The sequence below is a fragment of the Taudactylus pleione genome, unplaced genomic scaffold, assembly GCF_031769625.1.
Source record: "Taudactylus pleione unplaced genomic scaffold, aTauple2 ptg000703l, whole genome shotgun sequence".
Classification (NCBI taxonomy): Eukaryota; Metazoa; Chordata; class Amphibia; order Anura; family Myobatrachidae; genus Taudactylus; species Taudactylus pleione.
Window position 1 is genome coordinate 5,253,207 of NW_028285105.1, and position 22,547 is coordinate 5,275,753.

At 42.0% G+C, this 22,547-nt stretch overlaps 1 protein-coding gene across 1 annotated transcript in view; it reads right to left on the reverse strand.

Annotated features, from left to right (window-relative positions):
* Window positions 1-22,547, reverse strand: part of NUP54 (nucleoporin 54) — a 38,338-nt gene that overhangs the window by 11,419 nt on the left and 4,372 nt on the right. Inside the window, exons 3-10 of the mRNA XM_088456418.1 lie at window positions 16,026-16,115; window positions 13,015-13,167; window positions 12,331-12,560; window positions 11,350-11,537; window positions 10,055-10,251; window positions 2,905-2,959; window positions 2,058-2,151; window positions 1,856-1,963 (exon numbers count right to left, since the gene is read on the reverse strand). Coding sequence (XP_088312544.1) covers window positions 1,856-1,963; window positions 2,058-2,151; window positions 2,905-2,959; window positions 10,055-10,251; window positions 11,350-11,537; window positions 12,331-12,560; window positions 13,015-13,167; window positions 16,026-16,115 — 1,115 coding nt within the window. The remainder of the gene's footprint in view (window positions 1-1,855; window positions 1,964-2,057; window positions 2,152-2,904; window positions 2,960-10,054; window positions 10,252-11,349; window positions 11,538-12,330; window positions 12,561-13,014; window positions 13,168-16,025; window positions 16,116-22,547) is intronic.

Genomic DNA, 22,547 nt, shown 5'->3' on the forward strand with positions numbered 1-22,547 from the left:
AATGGGCCTCTTGTTGAAGAGAAGCAGTTACTAGCATTTTTCAATTACAGGTACAAAGGATTTTATCCAGAAACCCATTAGCCAGAAAGGAAAAAGGTGATAAGTTGCAGTCATATGGTGATATCAAATTTAGGGCCGTATTCAAGTAGCCGCAAAAAGTCGAGCCGCAATGTTTTTGCCACCTTCGTGTTTTTAGGTGATGCTTATATCCGTATTCAATTCCGAAAGACGCAAAAAGGCAAAAATGAGCGAAAACAAATACTGGCGAAAAGTTCCTAAGATTTTGGAGAAATTAGTTTGTACCCCTGAAAAAGCTGCACTAACATTAGAAATCAATATAGAAGTGTTCCAATAGCCCTAATAGGCGTGTTTTGTGTTCTTAAAGTGTCAGAATTGGCTGTTATATGCACAAGTGCTGAAAAAGGATAGAAAGCTATTTTTTTTTTCCTTTTTAAATAAGTACCGAAGTCAAATTTGGGGTACACGAAAATGGGTACTAGCATATTTTGAAGTCTCTAAAGTGAAAATTTTAAACATCTTAAAAATACACCTGCTGCAGCCTTGTGCAATCCCCAAAACACCTGTCCCATCCATATAGCCCCTCAAAGTACCAGGCCCTTTTTACTCATTTTCACCATCTTCTCAAATAGTTTAAGTTTTCTTGGACTGATTAGTCATTAGGGGGTATCCAAAGGGTTTTGGACCAAATCCTCACATTTGCACCCCAAAATAGTGATTTTTCATTTCCAATTTGCCTGCCTATACATAAAGAAAACTTCTTTCTTTCCGCTTAGGTGAAAACTCCTGTAACTGAATACGGAGATAAGTTGAAAACAAGCGGAAAGTCCAAATCGGCGTAAACTTTTCTCCAAACTGCACTTTTCGCAGCTAATTGAATACAGCCCTAAATGAGTGCTCTAAGAAGGCAGTATGTGGAAAAGGAGCTCCAAATTACAGAAAAAAACCTTTGTTCACAAGAGCCTATGGCCCTGATTCAGACCCGCTTGAGTGCTCACAAGCGGGTCGATTGTGGGCTCTGCGCACGTGCAGTGGCCGCATTGCGCGTGAGCAAGCCCCGGAGCGAGAGAGAAATTCTCCTGCTCCGTGGCTGTCGATGTTGATCGACAGCTCTCCCCGTTTTGTAGGCGTGGCGGGGGGGTGGGTGATTGGTGCGGCTTCACAAACGGAGGCGTTCCCAGGCGAACGCCTGCCATTTGTGGGCGGCCCCACTGACATCACCAGTGATGTCAGTGGGAGAGCTTCCAGCTCTATTAGAGCCAGAAGCTCTCTGGGGCTTGCAGCCACGATGGTGTTGACCATCGCGACCATCATCCTGGCCACTCGCAATAACTGTGGGTGGTCACGCACAGCTATGCGAGCGGCCAGGAGGCCGCACAAAAAAAACAAAAAAAAAGACGCTCTGATTCAGAGCGTCCGTCTCTGAATCAGGCCCTATGTTCCATGAATTCTGGATAAAAATCCCATACCTGTAAATACAGTATCACGCACTGTAAATGACTCATGGGATTCAATCTCATTCTTGAATTAGAAGGCAATCAAAACAACACAGCAAAATACAACTTTTCTACTTACTAATTTACAAAAATAATAAGTGAAATTTAACATGCTTAATTTAACACTTTAGTATTTACTAACATCATACAAAAAGTTACTAGTAATCTCATTATAGTTGAAAAGGGATATCTTTGCCTAAAATGTAACCCTTTTTGCTACATTTTCAAGACTTAAGAATAATGGATGTACAAAATGTGCATAATTCATTTGAACGCAACAAAGAATAAAACACTTAAAAATACAGAGTAAGTTAAAAACAAAAAAAACACAACATTTGTACCTGGAGAACTTTGTGGGAAAGCTCCATTAATTTCCGTTTGTATTGCGCAATTTTAGCCATTGTTGTAGCCTGATTTTTTTGCAATTCACTTATGTCATCAGATATAATCTAAAATAAGAGCATGGCAATGAGATAACATACAGACAGACATCTTCAATTATCATTCAAGAATTGGTGATAACTGGAAACTGTGATCTCTTACATCTAGCCTGGACTGGTGCTGTTTTGTCATCTGATCTTGAACTTTAAGTCTTCTGAGCAGTTCTTTGAAGCCAACCATTGCAACAGGAATCAATCTGAAAAACACAAATGTAAGTTAGGTTTCCGATTATCTAAACACACAAATCCACTTTTTCATCACAAATATCTTGTACTGTACAGAGAATTGTATTTAACTGTAAAACAACTTTGGCTATTTTAGGGCTCAATCACACAGACATGGCAAGCAATGTGAAAACAAGCATTACACACCATTAGAAACTGCTTTCATAAAGACTGGCTACCATTTTACAAAGTGCTCAAAAAGGCATCTACTAGATTATTATTTAAAACACATACTCTGTGTGGCAGATTAAGTGTAGCTCTCTTATGTCACCAATGTTTAGATATTGGGGTAGATTTAGTAAAGCTTCTAAAAACAGACAATTGGAAGTATTGCCTTTAAGAAACCATCACATTCTGTCAATCATTTTCTAGATTGCAATAAGAAAAATGATAGCTGATTGGTTGCTATGGGCAATACCATCACTTTGCATTTTTAGAAACTTTAGTTATTCTACCCCACTACCTTCATCAAACAGAAACAATCACACATGTGATTGCCCCAAAAGCCCCTCTTATATGCTACTGAACAGAAGGTCTCTCCAACAGCCTATAGCTGTTCTTGAGTGCTGGTCTAGTTTGGAAATGTAGCTGCATTGAAAAAGGTTTTAAAATTATTATTTTTTTTTTTTTTAGATAGTAAATATTTTAGATACAAAAATAGAAATTTCACAGAGAAAGTCCAACAGTCTGCAATATTAAAGCCACTCTAATAAGTACAAACCCACCTTTCTGGATCAGGGTTGTCTACTTTTGCTTGTTCCCAAATAATTGGATCCACACCTTAAAATAAAAATATATTAGTATTTCTAGTGCAAGGGCAACTATGGCTTACATTTTGTATTTGTTCTTTAAAACACCAGGGATGTGCATTCTCTATTTGATAATTCAGACTAAGGGCGGTATCCAATTAGCCGCGAAAACCCATTTTTTGGCGAAAAGTTTTCACTTGAGAAAACTTCTCTCCAAAAATGGTAATCATGCTATTCAATTAGACATGGTCCAAAGTCTTCCATACCAATTATCGCAAAACTTGTGAGTAAGTGAAAAGTTGTGCAAAATCCAATTTTTGTTCTAAAATGTCGGGACTTGGTGCAGAACCCCTGGGACACCCCCCTTAATGACTAACAAGACACATTTTTTTTAATCAGCTTATTTGGGCCAATAACGACATCATTTTTGACGTGAAAAAGTAAAAAGTACAGTAAAATGGAGTCAAAGTAGCGGGTTAGGTACTTTGGGGGATGGAGCAGGTGTTTTAAGAAATGTTAAAAATACACTTGCTACAATGCAATGTTTAAAAGTGCCCTAAAATGACTCAAAAATATACTTACCCTCATTTTATGTACCCATAATTTAACTAGAGCATTACCTTTGGCAAAAAAAAAAAAAAGCTAATTTCTCTCTTTTTATTTTTTACTGTTATAGAAAAATGCATATAACAGCCATTTGACACTACTTAAGAACTCCAAACCCTTTGATTATGGCCAATAAAAGACTTCTATACTGTTACCCAATATTAGTTTCCCTTTTTTGGGGGGTACATGCCGATTTCCCCATTTTCACCTTTACTTTTCACCTGTCTTCCCTGCGAATGCGTTATTTCAGGTTTTGTAATTGGATTGCACAATAAACGGGAGCGTACATACATGTGATAGGCGGCAAATTTGTGCAACGGGTCCGAAAAGTTTTCATCTGTAAAACTTATCGTTACCATAGCTAATTGGATACCGCTCTAATTATGAATAACAAATGTCGTGGTCAATAAGAACGTACAGTTGATGGATGATTTATTTTATCTGGGTATTTTTATTGCACATTAACCAATAATTTTCCATATGACTTATCAAAGGTAATTAGCAGAATGAATGTATAATATTTTTCGGATTTTAGGTTTCTAAGTTTCAAACTCAGAAAAAAAACCATACTGCTAGCTGTCATATATATTATAATACAATGTAAAAAAAACTATTGAAAATGCATTTTTTGCATGTGGTTGGCCATGTTTTATTAAAAATAAACATAGTGTGAGGAGCTTGGGCACTTTGCATATAGCTGCTCAAATTCTGACACCTCCCCCTCTAAACCCCAATTGGCAAGTGTCAGACCATTTTTTTCTGAAGATGCTGTGCTGTTATTCATTTTTCATTTCATGTTTGCTTGCGGCTATAGAGAACCCCTGAAGCATGCTCTCGGTTGCTCGGATACCGCTTCCATCAAGGTACAGCTAACTGGTAGCTGCGCAGGGTCAGCAAGCCTCCTATGCCATCGGGCACAGGAGGCTCTAGACCAGGGGTGGGGAACCTTTTTATTCACGGGCTCGGTGAAGGCCACGACCCCTCCGTGTTATGTCACACAGGGGAGGGGCCACAAATGCAGGTGATTACAGCAATGCCCGGAGCATCCTCAGGATGCTACAAGGAGCTGTAAGGGCAGCAGTGTGACCATCTGAAGCAGGATAAAGACGCTCCAGGTGGCACTGCTGCATAGATTCAGGCTGCGGCACCCTGCTGGCCAGATGAGGCTAGCAGAAAAAAGCTGCGGTTCTCATTAGGGGGTAGGGTCCCCCAGCTTACCTCCTCAGAAATAATAGGTTTTAAATTAAAAAACAAAATATATGTATATATATATATATATATTTGTTTTCCTTTTCCAATCTGGCCTGTGTCTAAGGGATGGGAGTGCTACTTCCTGTAGACATGCCTTGTGTGACCATTACTTTATGTCAACAATTTGTTTCCACTCAGATTGTGGGACTGTAGATACTTGCTCCTTTTATCTTCCCTCCACCTGCTTGCATATCTGGAAAGGGAAATGGCTCCAGAATTAACCATGATAAAAATTCGTTATGGTAAGACCTTACCTTTGTTAACTCTCTTTCTTGGAAGTCCATAGCGTTCACAGGGAGACCTTGGGTGTAGGTGGTGGATCATGAATCCGGGCACAACACAGTTAAAGCTTTAGCTCCCAGGGTGCATCGGTCCATCCCCCTATACCCCGCCGCCGAGCCACCTCAGTTCGTTACAAGCCAAAGGCGGAGAAGAGAGAAGGAAGACTGGTACACAAGAATCACACTCTCACGGAGAAGGAGACGGGAAACCGGTGACCAGCCACATAGCCCATATAAAGCCAGGTGTGTCAGGGCGTGTGGTCTATGGACTTCGAAGAAAGAGTTACCAAAGGTAAGTTCTTACCATAACTAATTTTCATCTTCAGGGTCCATAGGCTCCACAGGGAGACCTTGGGGATGTCCCAAAGCAGTCCTTTTAAGGGTGGGGACGGTCCTGTGCAGAGAGGAGAATCCAGTGCCCAAAGGAAGCATCCTGAGAGGCGAAGGTATCCCTCAGAAAGGTATGGACAGAGGACCACGTGGCCCTAAATCTGACACTCTTCTGGCTGACATATAGCCAGAAGTAAAAGTCTTCGCTGTTAACCACTTCAATCCCAGAGAATCAAGGGGTTCAAATAGAGGGTGCGAAGAACTACGGACAAATCCCAAGGAGCCACTGGAGGGACAAATGGAGGTTGAATACGGAGGACACTCTGGAGGAAGGTGTGGATATCAGTTAGTGGAGCAAGTCTACGCTGGAACCAAATGGACAGAGCAGAGGCATGCACTTTCAGTGAGGCGAGGCGGAGTCCTAGGTCCAATCCAGCTTGAAGGAAGGCCAGGACTCTGGAAATCCTAAACACCTGGTGGTCGTAGCTTCTGGTACTACACCATTGGAAAAATGTATGCCACACTCTGTGGTAGATCCGAGCAGAGGCTGGCTTACGCGCTCTGAGCATAGTTTTGACTACAGCACTAGCGAAACCTTTGGATCTCAGGAGGGATGTCTCAAGAGCCACGCCATCAAAAACAGACGACCCAGATCCGGGTAAAGGCAAGGACCCTGAGACAACAGGTCCAGTCGCTGAGGCAGCAGGAACGGAGCGTCGATGGAGAGACTCCGGAGATTCAAGTACCATTGACGTCTGGGCCAAGCTGGAGCCATCAGGACAGTGCCTCAGTCTTATTTGAACTTCCGAAGAACTCGAGAAAGAAGGGAGACTGGAGGGAAGGAGGTACGCAAACTGGAAGGTCTCCTTCACTGACAATGCATCTACAAAGGTTGCCTCGGCATCTCTTGTTCTGGAACCGTACACAGGCAGTTTGTGATTGTTTCGGTAGGCCATGAGGTCCACCTCTGGTAGACCCCATCTGTTCACTAAGAGTTGAAAACACCTCTTGGTGAAGCGACCATTCCCCAGGATGCACTTCGTGACGGCTGAGGAAGTCTGCTGCCCAAGTGAGAACTCCCGGAATGAATCCTGCCTGAAATGGCCGGGATGTGACCCTCGGCCCATGTCAGAATACAGGACACCTCTGCCATTGCTGACTGACTTAGAGTACCTCCTTGATGGTTGATGTAAGCCACTGTTGTGGCATTGTCGGACTGAACCTGTACAAGTTTTCTGTGAAGTATGTGCTGGGCCAGGTTGAGGGCCCTGTAGACGGCTTGAAGTTCCAATATGTTGATTGGCAGGGCTATTCGACCGATGTCCAATGGTCCTAAAAGGAGTGCGGACTAGTCACTGCGCCCCAGCCCCGGAGACTGGCGTCCATGGTTAGTATTACTCAGTCCGGGATCCAAAAGGGGCGACCCTTGGTTAGAGGAGATGCCTGTAGACTCCAAGATATAGACGACACACCTCTGGAGAGAGCACGATCATCTGAGCTTTGATCCGATGGGGTAACCCGTTACACCTGGAGGGGATCAGTCTTTGCAAAGGCATGGAATGGAACTGAGCATTCCACCATGTCAAAGGAGGACATCATGGATCCCAGAACCTGCACTGCTGAGTGGATCGACACTCTGAGATTGTGGAGACATCTGCACACTCGTAGTTGAAGTGCGGAGATCTTGTCTGAAGTCAGAAAGATTCTCTGATCCTGAGAATCCAGCAGGGCTCCCAGATGAATCATTCTCTGTGAGGGATTTAGGGAGGACTTTTTCCAGTTGATTAACCATCCATGCTTGTGCAGGAAAGCAATGGTTAACCGTAGATGGAGGAAGAACTTCTGGGGATCCTGCTAGGAGCAGGAGGTCGTCCAGATATGGTAACAGTCGGACACCCTGACCACGTTAGGTGGGCTGCCATAATAGCCACACCCGTGGAGCTGTGGATAGTCCAAAAGGCAGAGCCTGAAATTGGAAGTATTGCTGTATAGCAAACCGGAGATATCGCTGATGTGAGGGTGCTATAGGTACCTGTATGTACCTTTCCTGAATATCCAGAGAAACCATGAAGTCCCCAGGCTCTATAGCTAGGATGATGAAGCGTAGGGGTTTCCATCCTGAACCTCTGTGGAATGGCGCCCTTAGCCGAGGGTTCGCTATAACGGGGAAGCTGACCTCCTCTTGCAGATTTTTTACCCACCGGGATGCTGGTCCCCAACACCATGTGTACCCTGGTGGTCTAGTGGATCATGGTGGCTGGAGTCTGCGTCCACACTTGGCACCTCCAGTCTGTCCCCTGAGATCGGAGGTATGACTGCCCGCCTTACCTGTCCTCTTAGCGTCCGGCTGCAGTCTGTGTCCTCCTACGGGGCCTTAGCTAGCACTGACCCCGGGATGCCAGCCGAGATCCCCAGATCTGTACTGGCGTCGCAGCGCCAGAGGGGTGACGGAGCAGCAGTGTAGACGTCCTTATGTACAGTCTGCTGCTGTGCGCTCTAAAGTAGTAAACAAAAATAATAAAATCATAAAATAAAAAGCCGTAGGGCTGCCTAAGCAGCCCCCTGTGTTAATGGTGACCGACTCCGGCTGGGCACCAACGACACTGAGGTGCCTCTGGCTCGGGGTATAGGGGGATGGACCGATGAAACCTGGGAGCTAAAGCTTTAACTGTGTGGTGCATAGATTCCTGATCCACCACCTACACCCAATGTCTCCATGTGGAGACAATGGACCCTGAAGAAAGGTTGCGTTCGTTAAACTTTCTACCCTGGTGGAGCCAGCATCAACTACTAGCCTGGCCCAATGTTTAATGTTACCAGCAACTTCTAGAAGAACTAAACTATTTATGGGACATGCCATTTCACCTGCTCCTGTTATTGAAGTTACAGAACATAGGCCCTCATTCAGAGCCGTACGCTCTGAGCAGAGCGCACGCTCTGAATGAGGGCCGGGCTCCATTTTCATGGAGCGTCCTCCTGGACGCTCGTATAGCTGTGGGTCACCACCCACAGGCTATACGAGCGTGCTTTGTGATGGCCGCGATGGTCGAGACCATCGCGACCATCGAAATTGCGAGCCGGAGCCTGCGGTTGAGGTTTTCAACCGCAAGCTCCGGAGTGATTTTGGCTCTATCAGAGCCAAAATCACTCCCACTGACATCACTAGTGATGTCAGTGGGCCGGCTTCTGACGGGAGGCGTTCCCGTGGGAACGCCCCCGTCAGGGAGGCACGCCCACCAAAGGGGGCGTGCTGTCAATCAACATTGACAGCACGCCCCCTTTGATCGGACACAACGAGCGAAGGACTTTCCTTCGCTCGTCGCGTCTGGCGCATGCGCATGACGGAGCTCCCTCCATCGTGCGCATGCTCAGTGCATAACATCGACCCACTTGCGAGCGGACAGCCGCTCGCGAGTGGGTCTGAATCAGGCCCATAGTTCCTCTCTCCATATTTTTAGGCGTCCCCATTTCCACTTCTACTAACTGAGCTCAGGGTCTGCCACGAGTGGTGTAGGTCAGTGATTTTCAATCTTTATAAGCCCGCAGCATATCGAACAAGATTTTGAAATTGCTAAGTCACACCATCAGTCCCCCACAGATAAAAACCCCACACACATTGGCCCCCACCGGAAAATACACTCACAAATTGGCCCCGCACAGGAAAAAGAACAGACATTGGCCCCCTCAGAAAAATACACATAAAATGCCCCCCACAGAAATTAATAAAATACAATGGGCACCACAGAAAACAAAAATCAAAAGCCCCCCCTTCCCCAGAAAAGAATATAAACCAAAATGGTCCCCACAGAAAGAAAACAAAACACACACATTGTTCCCCAAAGAAAAGAAAAAAACAAAAATCACATCAGCACCCACAGAAAAAAAACAAAATAACCAGCTGAGAAGGGTATCTGTCATCTCTGTCCTGTCCCTCATCGGCTGGGGTTGCTTAGTCACACCCAGTGCAGAGCTGGGAGCAGTGTGCAACGCGGCATGCATGACCTATGTCATGCCACCGCGTCTCCATAGGTCATGGCCCGGGCGTCTCCCAGAAGACCCCACCACTGCCCTGGCCAGCAGTACATGTAAAGTCAGCTCTGATCTCGTGGCACACTAGTGTGCCACGGCAAAGTGGTTGAAAAACACTGGTGTAGATGCTAGTCCAGGAGTCTTCCAATGTTTCCACAATTTGGCCTCAGTTGTAGCATGACGTATGTTCTGGCTGTGTTCCTAGCAGGTTTACTCCAGTAGGACTCTGGCGTCTCTTTCCTATGCAGATGTTTTATTGGGACCAGAAAAGTTAATTTTGATCAATTTTCAGTAAACAAATCTATATATGTTTTTATGGATTCGTACCAGAAAAGTGAATACAATCAGCTTATCGGTGAATGTTTTTGTGTTAAGCATCTGGGTCTACATACACTTGCAAAGGGCTATGAAAGTACTAGTTTATTTAAAGAGATGTTTCAGCAATAGTGTAATATTAGCAATCAATCTATTTCACACCAGGTTTTAAAAAGGTGTCCAATACTGCATGTTCCAAAGCATTTTATCCTGTTAAGATTTCATCAGGTCAGTTGGAATTGTGCAAACAATTAGCGACCATTGTTTAATTGAAATACTATGGAGGGAGGGATTGAGAGATACAAACACTTTACCTGCAGGTGGGTTCTGCAGCAGCTGTTTAATCTGGGCTGGGGACAGTTCTGTTCGGGCCATGGTTAATGTGACTCCTATTTGCTGTAGATTAATCTTGACATTTGCTTGCTCGAAGTAGCTGTATAAAGCGGTGGCTGGAACCCTCCTTGAGGTCCCATTTGGTGAGCGTTCCACAACATAGATGACAACCTCGGTACTAGAAAGGAAGAACAGTCAGTCCTCTACAGCTATCAACTAACACACAGCACTGAAAGGTATTTACATAGTATTCAAACATAATATCCTTTATAAAATGAGTGCATCTTGGAAGTGAAATGGGGACTCTCTGATGAAACCCACTCATAATTATATATTATGTAATACTTTAAAGGATATTTTCATCCTGAGACATAAGTATTAGGGCTATGTAAACCTCAACTATGTTATAAATAAGTGGGACACAATGATGGATTCACAGACTAGCAGGATCCTTTAAACAGCTACAGAATATCTGTATTCATAGACATTGGGAAAATATTATATTTATTTTATAAAATAATGTTTTAGGTGCTTTGAATACCCAGCTCCAGCACTCTGTCCAGTTATTAACAACAAGTGTGGCAGGCATGTACAAGAACCATCTCAAAGTATGGACTGGAATGCACAGCAAGAGGCATTTTATTTGTAGGTCTCTATAGACTAATTGTACTAGAATTACAAGTTACATTTTATTTTACCAATATTATTTATTATTGTATACTCTGAAAAGAGAAAGCATTCATCCTAAATATTAGGAGCTGGTCCTCTAAATGAGAAAACTACAAAGAACAGAAAATACTCAGGCCCCTATTTAACAACATGGGGGGTTATGTCCCCCTTTCAGTCTTTAGCAAACAGTGATAAGCTATAGGTGGTGAAAGCAATACGGTCCCCATTGCCAGCAATGGTGACCTAACTACAGCCTTTCCAGCTTCAGCGACGCCTTCCAGGTATTGCCGAGTTCCCACCGCGAGACCGTATCATGTGCATGACAAGAAGCACGTCGCTGGAAGTGATAGGCTGCCAGCAACAGCGGAGGATAACGCAGAGGAGGGAGAACGTCGCTGTACCTCCCTGGAGGGGTAAGTAATGTTAAAAACCAAACGTATATTCGTTAGTATCACTGCGATACTAAACAGATTATGCTGCTGGTAATAAGGATCTCTGAACTATTTTGAAGCCTGTGCTATTCTGCCATCCTTACCTGGTCACTGCTCATAATTGCCACCACGGTATCTGATTATTGTATTTTAATTCACATTTTTACTTTACTTACCAGTCATCAGGCATTGTTTTGACTCCCTCCACATTTACAGTGAGTGTCTGGTGTCCTCCAAGGACTTTGTGCAGAGATTCCACTAGCTGCTGCTGCTGAGCCCGGATGTCAGATTCCTTTTTGTTAAACACAAGTTCCACAAGACCATCTTCATCCTTGTTGTTAGGTATGATACTGAAACCAACAGCCTAATGGAGGGGTAGTGAAAACATGTAAGATAAAAAATATATATATATTCAGCTGCCAATTAGATGGGACTGTGATCATCAGCACTCAGACTTTCAGTGATATGACAGCCATTCTGTAAACTAGTTACAGATGTGTCCTCATACACCTAGCCTCAATACACCACGCAGTGCAACTTGCCTGTCGTGAGTGAGCCGCCAGGTCCCGTGTTACTCTGCTAGCGTTGGCTGTCGTTTTGCCATAAATGTGTCAAGTCGCAGAGGATGTGACTAGGACGCACCAGCAGACACTGCTGATTAATGTGATATGTGACACTTGTATGTCTGTGTGCACCTGAGTCTGTATATGAACCACAGTGGCACTTGGAATGAAAAAAGCTGCGGCCGCTATATTGTAACACTTCATATACAGATTCAGACGCACACAGATATACAAGTGTCGCTTATCAAATTAATCAGCACTTTGGGTGTGGCGTCCCAGTCACATCACATTGCCATTTACACACATTTTCAGCAAAAAAAAAAAAAAAAAGCAAGAGAGACATCCAGCACTAGCAGAGTCTCACAGGACCAAGAGAGGCTTTGTAGCGTGACTGTAGCAAAGATGTATATGGAACACCTGTACTTCTGAAAAATGTATATCAATTATGTTAACCATGCACAAATATAAAACTGGATTGAGTTACCATTCTGCAAAAGGTTATTTTGCATATTATCACTAGTTGTTAACACAGCTAAAAATAAACAAAATAACCCACAAAATATGTAATTTTTTAATTTTGGTAATTATTTTTACCTTAAACCTACAAAAAGGGTTCTCCTGTGTGAACTCCACAGGACCAATGTTATTACTGAAATATCCTTTCCCTGTTCCCCAAAATGCCTGAAGTTGGTTCCATTTCGCCAAGATGGCATCTCTTTCATCTCCGAGCAATGTTGGTGCAGAAAGCGCACTTGCTGTGTTGATCAGTTGGTTTGACTGGTTAGTGTTCTGCACAGGTTGGCTGAAGAGGCCACCGCTGAGAACTAAAACAAAAGACCATAAAAGCTTTCAAAAACACACAAAACAATGTTGAAATCTATAAAAAAAAAAAAAATTGAGCTAAATGCCAATTTAAAACCCAAAAATTAAATCAACAAATACAAGTCCATGCAACCAGAGTACAATGCAGCATAAAGCTGGCGGTACAGCGAGAATTGCCTCATAAAAAGCTGTAACAAAGGGGTTAAAGTCGATGCTGTATGAAATCACCAGCAACGCCACATCAACTCACTCCCATTTTGACGATTTTTGTGTGTAGGGCTTCCTGGCTAATTGAATCGGCCTCATAACGTTAATAGGTAATACATTGGAATTTGTTTTTATATGGAGAATTACCTGATGGAAGCAAGGTTGGTAATATAAAGGGAGTATGGAATAAATGGGGAGCACTGCATAGCCATGATGTGGAAGAACAATGCTATGTAACCTTATACTAACCATTCTGTTGCTGTTGTGGCTGTTGAGGTTGAGTGTTGAAACCCGTGAAGCCCAGACCAGTGGATAACCCAGTGTTTAGGCCTGTGTTAGCTGGTGTTGCACCAAATGTTGTTCCAAACCCAAATCCTTTGTTCTGAGTGGTACCAAAAAGACCTAAAATGTACATCAATTAAATAGAACATTTTCGTTAATAATGTACTATGAATGTAAATCTAATAAGAATTGTGAAATGAAAAAAAAAACAAAAATACAAAACACCACAGGGATATTTTTGACAAATCTACTTAAAACAATTAAAACATAACGTGTGAGAACCTTCTCACAAAGAAAAAAAAAAATGTTACACAGCTCACTAAATGTAACCTAGAAAAAATGTCTGCATTTGATCTCCTCCAACCAAATGTTACATCAGGGAAATTCCACCAATGACGAAATCACCTTTTTACAGAGATAAACTCTATTATACAAGTGCCACCATTAATGTGAACAAATCATAATCTAACAGCCCACAATAAACCCCATATAAATACTATCAAAATAGCTTAAGTGCTGATAAATCAGCCTACTTACAAAGTCAGTAACGGAATCACCATTAATGAGACACGTCACTATGTGTGTGTACACAAAATGCAAGATGGGGACATCCAGGGGATAAATCTACATACAGCTGGTAAAAGTATGAACTTGTGTAACCTGGGCACAATTTTTTAATAAGTGAATCACCAAGTTGGTAATGAACATGGTAAATCGTACAGATTACAATATGTTTGCTATTTATTTCCTACTATGTTTTAAAAAATATTTAAGGATAAAGTTACACAATTTGAAACATATCAACATTGGTCAATACTTGGAATACTTATGAACGTTGACAAACACAAATTCAGGAACAGATTTGGATGTGTTTCAGAAACACTATGGTAAGAGTATGAAACACATGTATTGGTGCTTACACACGGTCAGATTTTTCATCAGATTTGAACGATAACTATTTTAAAACTCGTTCAAATCTGATGAAAAAATCGTTCATGTGTACAAGCATGAACGATGCGCGTTCACGTTTGTTAGAGAACGATATCTGACATGTTTGCAGTCAGATATCGTTCTTTTTCTTCAGATATCATTCAAATCATTGAGTAAATCGTTAGCAAAATCGTTCAAAAGAAAAATCTGATAGTGTGTATGCTCCATATGTTCTCAAGACCCTCCGATTTCCCACACTGCTGACTAGACTATGGCTGATTTTAATCATCGTGATTAATCACACAGAATGTCGCATATCATTTTAATCAGCAAAAACTGCTTGTGCTACCTGTTCGCATCGCTGTGCGAATAATATGCATTTGGAGTTGCTCGAAAAGATGCTTGGTGCTACAGAGTTACACGGCACTAACACGACTTGTGGCGCATGGAGGATAGATGTATGTGGATACATTTGTACTACCATTATCACACCATTTATTTGCTATCAGTATATAACTAATGGCTTCAACCACTACAAGAAAGCTTATCAATGCAGGTACCAGCCAGGTGAGACAAAACAAACTTCAGTCTATACATAAAAAACATTTTTCTCTTTCAATTGTCTTAGGACAGGGCTTGACTAATTTTTCTAAAACCTAGGGAGCCAGGATGAAAGTGTAGGAGCCAGACCCCCACCTTCCCCCGGGACAGCATTACTGAGTACCTATGCCCCTGACAACCAACCCCCATGGCCACACCACTAACAGGGTACCCTAGGTAAACCACCCTCCCACAGCCACATTACTGAGCAGCTAACCCCCCTCTCCAGGCAACCAACCCCCAGAAAGATCACCCTTCCGCAGCCAAAAATTCATGGGCAGTAAAGTACAGTGCCCCAGTAGTGGACCCACCCCCAGTGTCCCCAGTAGCAGCCACCTAAACTATGCAGTACCCCCACAGTGTCCCTAGTAATGGCCACCCCCCCTATGCAGTGTCCCTAGTAATGGCCATCCCCCCCCTATGCAGTGTCCCTAGTAATGGCCATCCCCTCCCCCTATGCAGTGCTCCCAGTAATGGCCACTCACCCTATGCAGTGCCCCCAGTGCCCCTAGTAGCGTCCACCCCCCCTATGCAGTACCCCCAGTAATGGCCACCCACCCTATGCAGTGCCCCCACAATGCCCCCAGTAGCGGCCACCCCCCCTATGCAGTGCCCCTTAAAAAATAAACAAAAATCGCAACTTAACCGATCCACGCTCCTGCCGACGACCACCGCTGTCCGCTCTGCACTATGGGAGAGACGTCATGATGTCTCTCCCAACCTGCTGCAGGGTGAGCCTGAAGGCGGAGCTCATGAGTGAGCTGCAGCCGGCTCACTCTGTGGACGACCCAGCAGCCAATGAGAGTCTGAGACTCATCGGCTGCTATAACAAACATACAGCGGCCGCAGGAGTCTGTTTGTTACTCTGTAGTGTGGACCACGCTCGCGGTCTGCACTACAGGGCGTGGGGGTTGCTGAAAATCTGGTCGCCAGGCAACCAAATCACCATGGCGACCTGGCCCCCGGGTTTTGTCGAGCCCTGTCTTAGGAAATGCCACACACTAGGTTTTTTTTTAAAAAAGTGCTTTAATCTTTTTCAAACCAATGCTGGACATACCCCATACAATCAGGGAGATCCGTCCGTTAATTGTACTGTGTTTGCGGGCGACAGAGGGTAAAATATCAATCGGCCGGGCATGCTGGATAGTCCAGCATGCCAGTCCAATGCAATGTTTTTTTACAGTGTAATGCCCAGCCCTGGCCGACTGACAGGCATATTCCCTGTTACTTCACAGGGAAGGAACGAGGAAATGTCTACTCCCCGTATGCGATATCTGCTGGGTGTCATGCTGCCAGATAAAATGTCTATTGGTCTGACAGGCATTTTATTTGGCAGTGTATGCCCAGCATTAGTTCCACCTGAAAAGGTGGCCTGTATGGAGGAAACATTGTAACATAAATAAAACAGATTAATGCCCCTTCATTTGCAGGACATTTTTTTGTCTTACCAGTAGTGCCAGTATTAGTTGGAGCAGAGAAGTTAAAACCTGAGCCAGAAGCTGTCGTCGTTGTTGCGGCTCCAAATCCCCCAAACCCACCTAATGGAAAGATGGGAAAATGTTCAGAGTTACATAAAACCATGAGCGATAGAGTTGCTTTATAAAAGCAGATTTTCAAACAGTTTTCGCATTCAAAATGATGAAAGATGAAAACAAATTTAAAATTTTAATGGGAAAAACACAAATAACTTGGCATAATGACAAACATTCTAAACAAACCTGGCAGTAAATGAGGGAGGTGTGGGGGTGGACACCTCCGCTGAGGTACAGACAATAACTGAAATATTAACATAACCATTTACTTTGTCACTTATATCCCTTTTTCAACCAAGTCCCAGGTCTGACCCGTTATTTGGAACACTGTTCCAATCCAGGTCAGACCTGGGACGTGACCCTGTTCCCACTGTGGCGCTGACCCAGGTTACTCCTGGGTATGCACCATTTACACTGCACACGGCTGCAGTGTCCTTTGTGCCAGGACTTGGAGAACAATCTCCAAGCGCCGGCAATTCCAGCGGTCCCCATGCTGTAAACGGGATCCGGGTTACCAGTTTACACTGCACCCTTACCCAAGTCCAACCCTAGTCGCGACCAGGGTCAAATTCCCGTGTCACTGGACCCAGGTTTTTTTTTTTTTTTTTTGAAGGGAGCAGTTTCCACTTGAGCAAAACCCGGGTTGATGCGCATTCACATGCAAAACCCCAGGTTCTTCAAGTTAGTGAAAAAGGTGTATGAGACACATAAGGAACATTCCATGATCTGATTTTATCTACAAAACACTATGGACGTTTACTACACACATAATAAAGTAGGTTACCCAATCTGGTAACCACTTCCGATCTGGCATTCCCCTCACCCAGCTATCCTCATTTCAATCCACCATAGATGCCATAGCAAAATAAGTCTTCCTTTCGAACCATTGCAAATCCGCTGCACCACTTTAATTCACTACCCTGCTTCTCCTGTTCTCCGGAACCCAAATCATAACACTCTTCCTTACACCCTCTGAAATCTACCTCTGACCTGTGCCTCAGTCAAGATAATCACTTCTTATCCCTGCCCACAAGACTTCTACAAGGCCACTATCCCCTTATGCAATCCCTACCATGACCAGTCTCTCACAGTCTTAAAATATTTAAAGGCTTTTAGAAAACACATCTCTTTATTCTACTTCCACCTGTACTATTCATTCCAGTGCACCCTCACAATGGTCCCAAACTCCTAGGGTGTAAATTTACCAAAGTGAGAGTTTTGCCCATAGCAACCAATGAGATTCTAGCTATTATCTTCTAGAAGGTGCTATTTAAATGTAAAGTAGAATCGTATAGGTTGCTATGGGCAACATCTCCACTTCTGAAACCTCACACTTTAGTAACATTTACCCATAGGCCACACTCCGTCCTCTTATTTCAGCTCTGTCCTCCCCAAATTGTAATGTATGCTCTCTCTTGATCTGGGCATACCCTTTTTTCACCATATGTTTTATTTCATGGCTCTTGTATGACATTTTATGTATGCCCTTTTGCATGGCAATAAAAAAAAAAAAAAAATTTATACACAGATTTAAAAAAAAAAAAAAAAAAAAAAATGCACACCATACAAAACAGTAATACTTAAGAACAAATGTAAAGCCTGATCAAAACTATTTATTCATCCACTATTAAAGCACACACACGAGATATCAAAACTATGCATAATATTGTCTAACATCCTCAAATGACCTCTGAATTGCTTATGAATCAGGAGTAATTTGACAGGTCATTTTACAAAACCAACTTTGCACTAATACACTCATTTGAGATCAATAAAGTCATTATCCAAAGTTCATTTAGTCACCGATGAGACATGAAAAGCACTAATAAAAGCAATGTGCTAGAATATTAATCACATAACAGATGAATAATAATTATGCTGGCATCATATGTTTTTTTTGTTTAGGCATTGTATTCATCCTGTACAGGAAGTTGAATAAAAAAATAACAACGTGACTTTAACCCCACTGCTGCCAAGCATTGCAGGGGTTCAATTTGGGGGAAGTTACTTAAAAGTCCTCCCACCCACCCCCTCCTTAAAATTACGCAGACCTGGGAGGATGCAGGGGACGACACGGCATCATTAAGCCCCACCAGGAAATAGGGGAGAGAGCATTAAGTGTTCCATCTCCCACATCCTGGCACCCACAGACTCGGGGTTACCCTCAGTCGCCAAGGGCTTTCACAACCTGACATCAATAAACACAGGGAACGCCTAATTTGATACAATAAATTGTCTATTTTTCAAAATGGTAGGCCTACACAATCTATGCATTTCATTTAAAACGGGTAAAAAAAACAAACAAAAAAAAACAACATTCTAAATTTTACTCTCAGACTTGATTATGAAAACCTACATGTACTGTAAATCCGGTTATTGCACTTTTGGAAAGCTGGATTAATGCCTAAGCAATCACACCAAACGTATTTCTTGGTGGTAAAGAAACACACACACATTTCCTTTTAGATCATTTTCTTGCAGTTTCATTGAAAAGCACTTTTTAGACACTTTAGGTAATTGCCTGTGCTGCGTGAGGAGAAATAAGCTACAGTATTTAATTTTACTTTCTCGAAATGCAAAGTCTTCCAAAAACACAAGATACGATTGTGTGGGTACTGCAATTACTGATGTTGACACGTAATCAACTCACAAATATGGCAAAATAGGCTCAGCAGCAAATGGGTTAAGTACTTTAAGACAGCCATTCTTTTATTTGTGTTGTCCAATCACTGGCTGGGGTTGTGGATTGAAAAAAAAAAAAACACAAACCAGTGCAAAGTAACCAGTAATATCTAGTAAATAAATCAGAAATCACAGGAATAATACTGACTAACTGCTTCCAGGTACTGTATTCATCACAAAAAATGCAAAAACTCAAATGATCAACTATAGAATGCCAAAAAGGGTCTCCATTGCAGAAAACATGCACATTTGTGGAAAAACCTTAAAATAAAATCCATGTAAAAGCAACGTTTTACAGATTTGTGAACAATACATAAGCTAAAATATCTAACATTCAAATGTTAACGGAAAACAAATGAAACCAGAATAATTCCTATTAAGTATAGATCTGTAGACTAAAGCTGGGTACACACTAAACGACAGACAACCGCACGGGCAACGGGACCACATACCGGGCATCCGGTACACATCACATGATCTGTTGCCCGCCCGATATGTCGGCACCACTTTCAGACAATGGAGAAAAAGAATCCTTTGAAAGTAGTACTATATTCTATTAGACTAAGCTCTAATGAGCAGTGCCATCTCCCCTCTGTAGAATAACTGCAATTCTGAAACTTGAGCACTGTAATTATGTATACGTGTATATGCAAGTTAGGTTATCGTATGTACTATTCTGTGCTTGTGCAATTCAGTATGCGTTACCCCTACATTGTGCGGCAAGAGTTCCGCAGAGCAATATGTGTCAAAAGGATAATTTAAAGGATAATTTTCGGGCATAAAGTATTTGTATTAAAAGCACACAGATAAAATAAATCACTGAAATGTACATTGGTTATACATTTTTCAAGGCAAGGTTCTAAACAATGGAAACAAATACAGAACACTGGCCATATGTCACAGAAGAAAACAACACATACAATAAAAGTCACTGTTCAAAAAATAAGATGGATGCTTGGCCGACATAGAACTGTATTTTATTTCTCACAACATTTGGGTCACAGGGAAGACGCACCTCACTTAACTGAACAAACTTGGATGGTAACGGATTGGTGGAATGCGTGTGATATTAAATTTGCAGTGTTCCAAGGATAGTGGCAGACATTTCACTGCTATGTTATTCAAAATTAAAGGAACTATAGCTATATTAGATTTTATTTATTAAACATAGGTTTTATTTTTATTCCTTTGCAGTTCATGCCTGAAATAAAAGGTTAAAATGGCCCAATTCAAAAAGGGAAATAATAGGTGTTTGGAATACATACATGATCTGCAGAAAGGAATTGTGAGGGCTTCCCAGAACTGATAAATTGATACAAAGGAAAACCACTTGCAATCAATTTCAGCAAATGTATTACAGTATACATAAAATGTAAAATATTGTACAGCATGTCATTATCCCATACTCAGTTCTTATACACCCTTTTCAAAGCATACATGGATTGCATTCTTGTTTTATGATTATTAATAGCACATTCTCCTGCTAATAGAGAATTTAAGACTATCAGTTGTTTCTGGCCAATTCTTGGATCACTGCATCGATTATATTCATGACAAACATCACATACATTCGGTTTTCTCTACCTGCACTTGCCAGGTTGTTACCAAAATTGAAGGGTGGCGTTGGAGCAGAGGAAACACTGAAGTTCCCAATGTTAAAGTTTAAAGCAGGGTTGGCAGCTAGTCCGAACCCACCAAAGTTAAACCCAGTGGTGTTGGAGGTCGCTGACTCCAGCCCTCCAAATCCTGACGAGAGGGAAGCATGAAGAAAAGGTGGCAGGAATTAAAAACTAGTTTAGAGGAGGAAAAAGTAGAGAGATGATACAGATATCTAGATTGAATGAAAGGCACCCAAGTGTGAAATAAATCATGGTTCCCTAATTTTCACAAAAACAGTCTTACTACATTTATACAGTTGGAATGTGTGTATATGTGAATGACATATTCCATGTTACATTAATGTTCTTGAAAAACATAAAATTAAATTTTAAGGACATTTTAAAAGGAAATTATGACACTTAAATGAATAAGCAATCAAGAAATCTATGGACCAGATTTTACATTTCACACAGTTCAACTTATACAACAATCCTGAAAGTATGCCTGAGCTTGTACACAAGGGTGTTAAAACAGGTATAAACAAAGCCAAATAAAATTTACTAACCCTATTGCTCCCAAAAAATGTAATGTAAGTGAGCAGCCAGTAAGCACGTGCTTTCTGACACTTTACATCAATTTCAATCCTGCTTGCAGTGACCACTCACCAGTGCTCATCAAAATATGGTGCAGCTCTATGGGAACATAAAGTACAGAGTGCACTATGCTGAGACGCATTAATGAATAGGTCTCCAACCTTCCCCTGAAGTGAGGTCACATTATCTATTCTCCAACTACAGTGGCTTTTCAACATCCATGTGTACGAAGCCTAAAAGTGGCCACACATCTGCAGATTATCTGTCCAACCAGCCAACTAGTTGATTGGTTGGAATGAAAATCTGGTAAGGTATGAAAGCAAATGACAATCAGCAATTTGCTCCCAAACGCTGGAAAATGGACAAAGACTGTTTCTTAAATGTTTGATCTAAATAGTTTGTTCAAACTTGTCTGACTGACCATTTTCATCTGTTTTCTGGCATTTAGGAGCAAATTGCTGATCATCAGTTACTCCCACTCCTTATCAGATTTTCATTCCAACCAATCAACTGGTTGGATATAAATTGGTCTAGTGTGTGGCCAGCTTTAGTCTATTTTTGCCAACATCACTAACATTTTAACTCAAATAAACTGCAAACTCCAGGAACATTAAGGGGCCCATACATCAACAATACTCTGCTGGAAATTCTAGATTTGCAGATTCCGAACCAAAAATGATTGGAATCGGTGAGTCGGTGGATTTCTAACATGTTGGATTTTGCCGATCATGGAATCGGCCTATTGATGTATGGGCACTTTTACATAATTTACAGAAATTGAATCATTGTTCTGTCATGGTATATATGCACACAAACTTCTTGTAAAACCATTTGTTTCGTTGCATTTCTAACATCTGTCACATGGAGAAGAATTGGAAAAGAACATAAGAGATCATAGTACCTTTATGAAGAAGCTTATAAAATACACATCAACATGGATGGAAAAGAACAGATTTCGGGGATATCCAATTAGCCGCAATTAGTTTTCACCATCTACGAGTAGGTGAAACGTTGTGCAAAATCCCCATTTTTGGTCTAAAATGTCAGGTCTTGGTGCAGAAGCCCTGGGACACCCCTCTTAATGGCTAATTAGGCAAAAATAGTTTCTTAATTAGCTTATATGGCCAATAACGACATATTTGGGGTAAAAAGTGCAGGAAAATTAGTTCAAAGTAGTTGGTTAGGTATTTGGGGGGGCTGTATGGATGGGGCAGGTGTTTTAAACATTGCATTGTAGCAGGTGTATTTTTTTTTTTTATTTAAAAGTGCTCTAAAATGACTCATAAATATATTTACCCCCATTTTATGTACCCCTAATTTAACTAGAGCATTCAATTTTGACCCACCCAAAAAATATCTCTCTTTTTTTCACTGTTACAGAAAAATGCATATAACAGCCATTTGACACTATTTAAGAACTCCAAACCCTTTGATTATGGACAAAAGACTTCTATACTGTTACCCAATATTAGTTTACCTTTTTTGGGGATACAGGCTGATTTCCCCATTTTCACCTGTACTTATCGCCTGTCATCCCTGCACGAATTATTGTGCGAATGTGTGA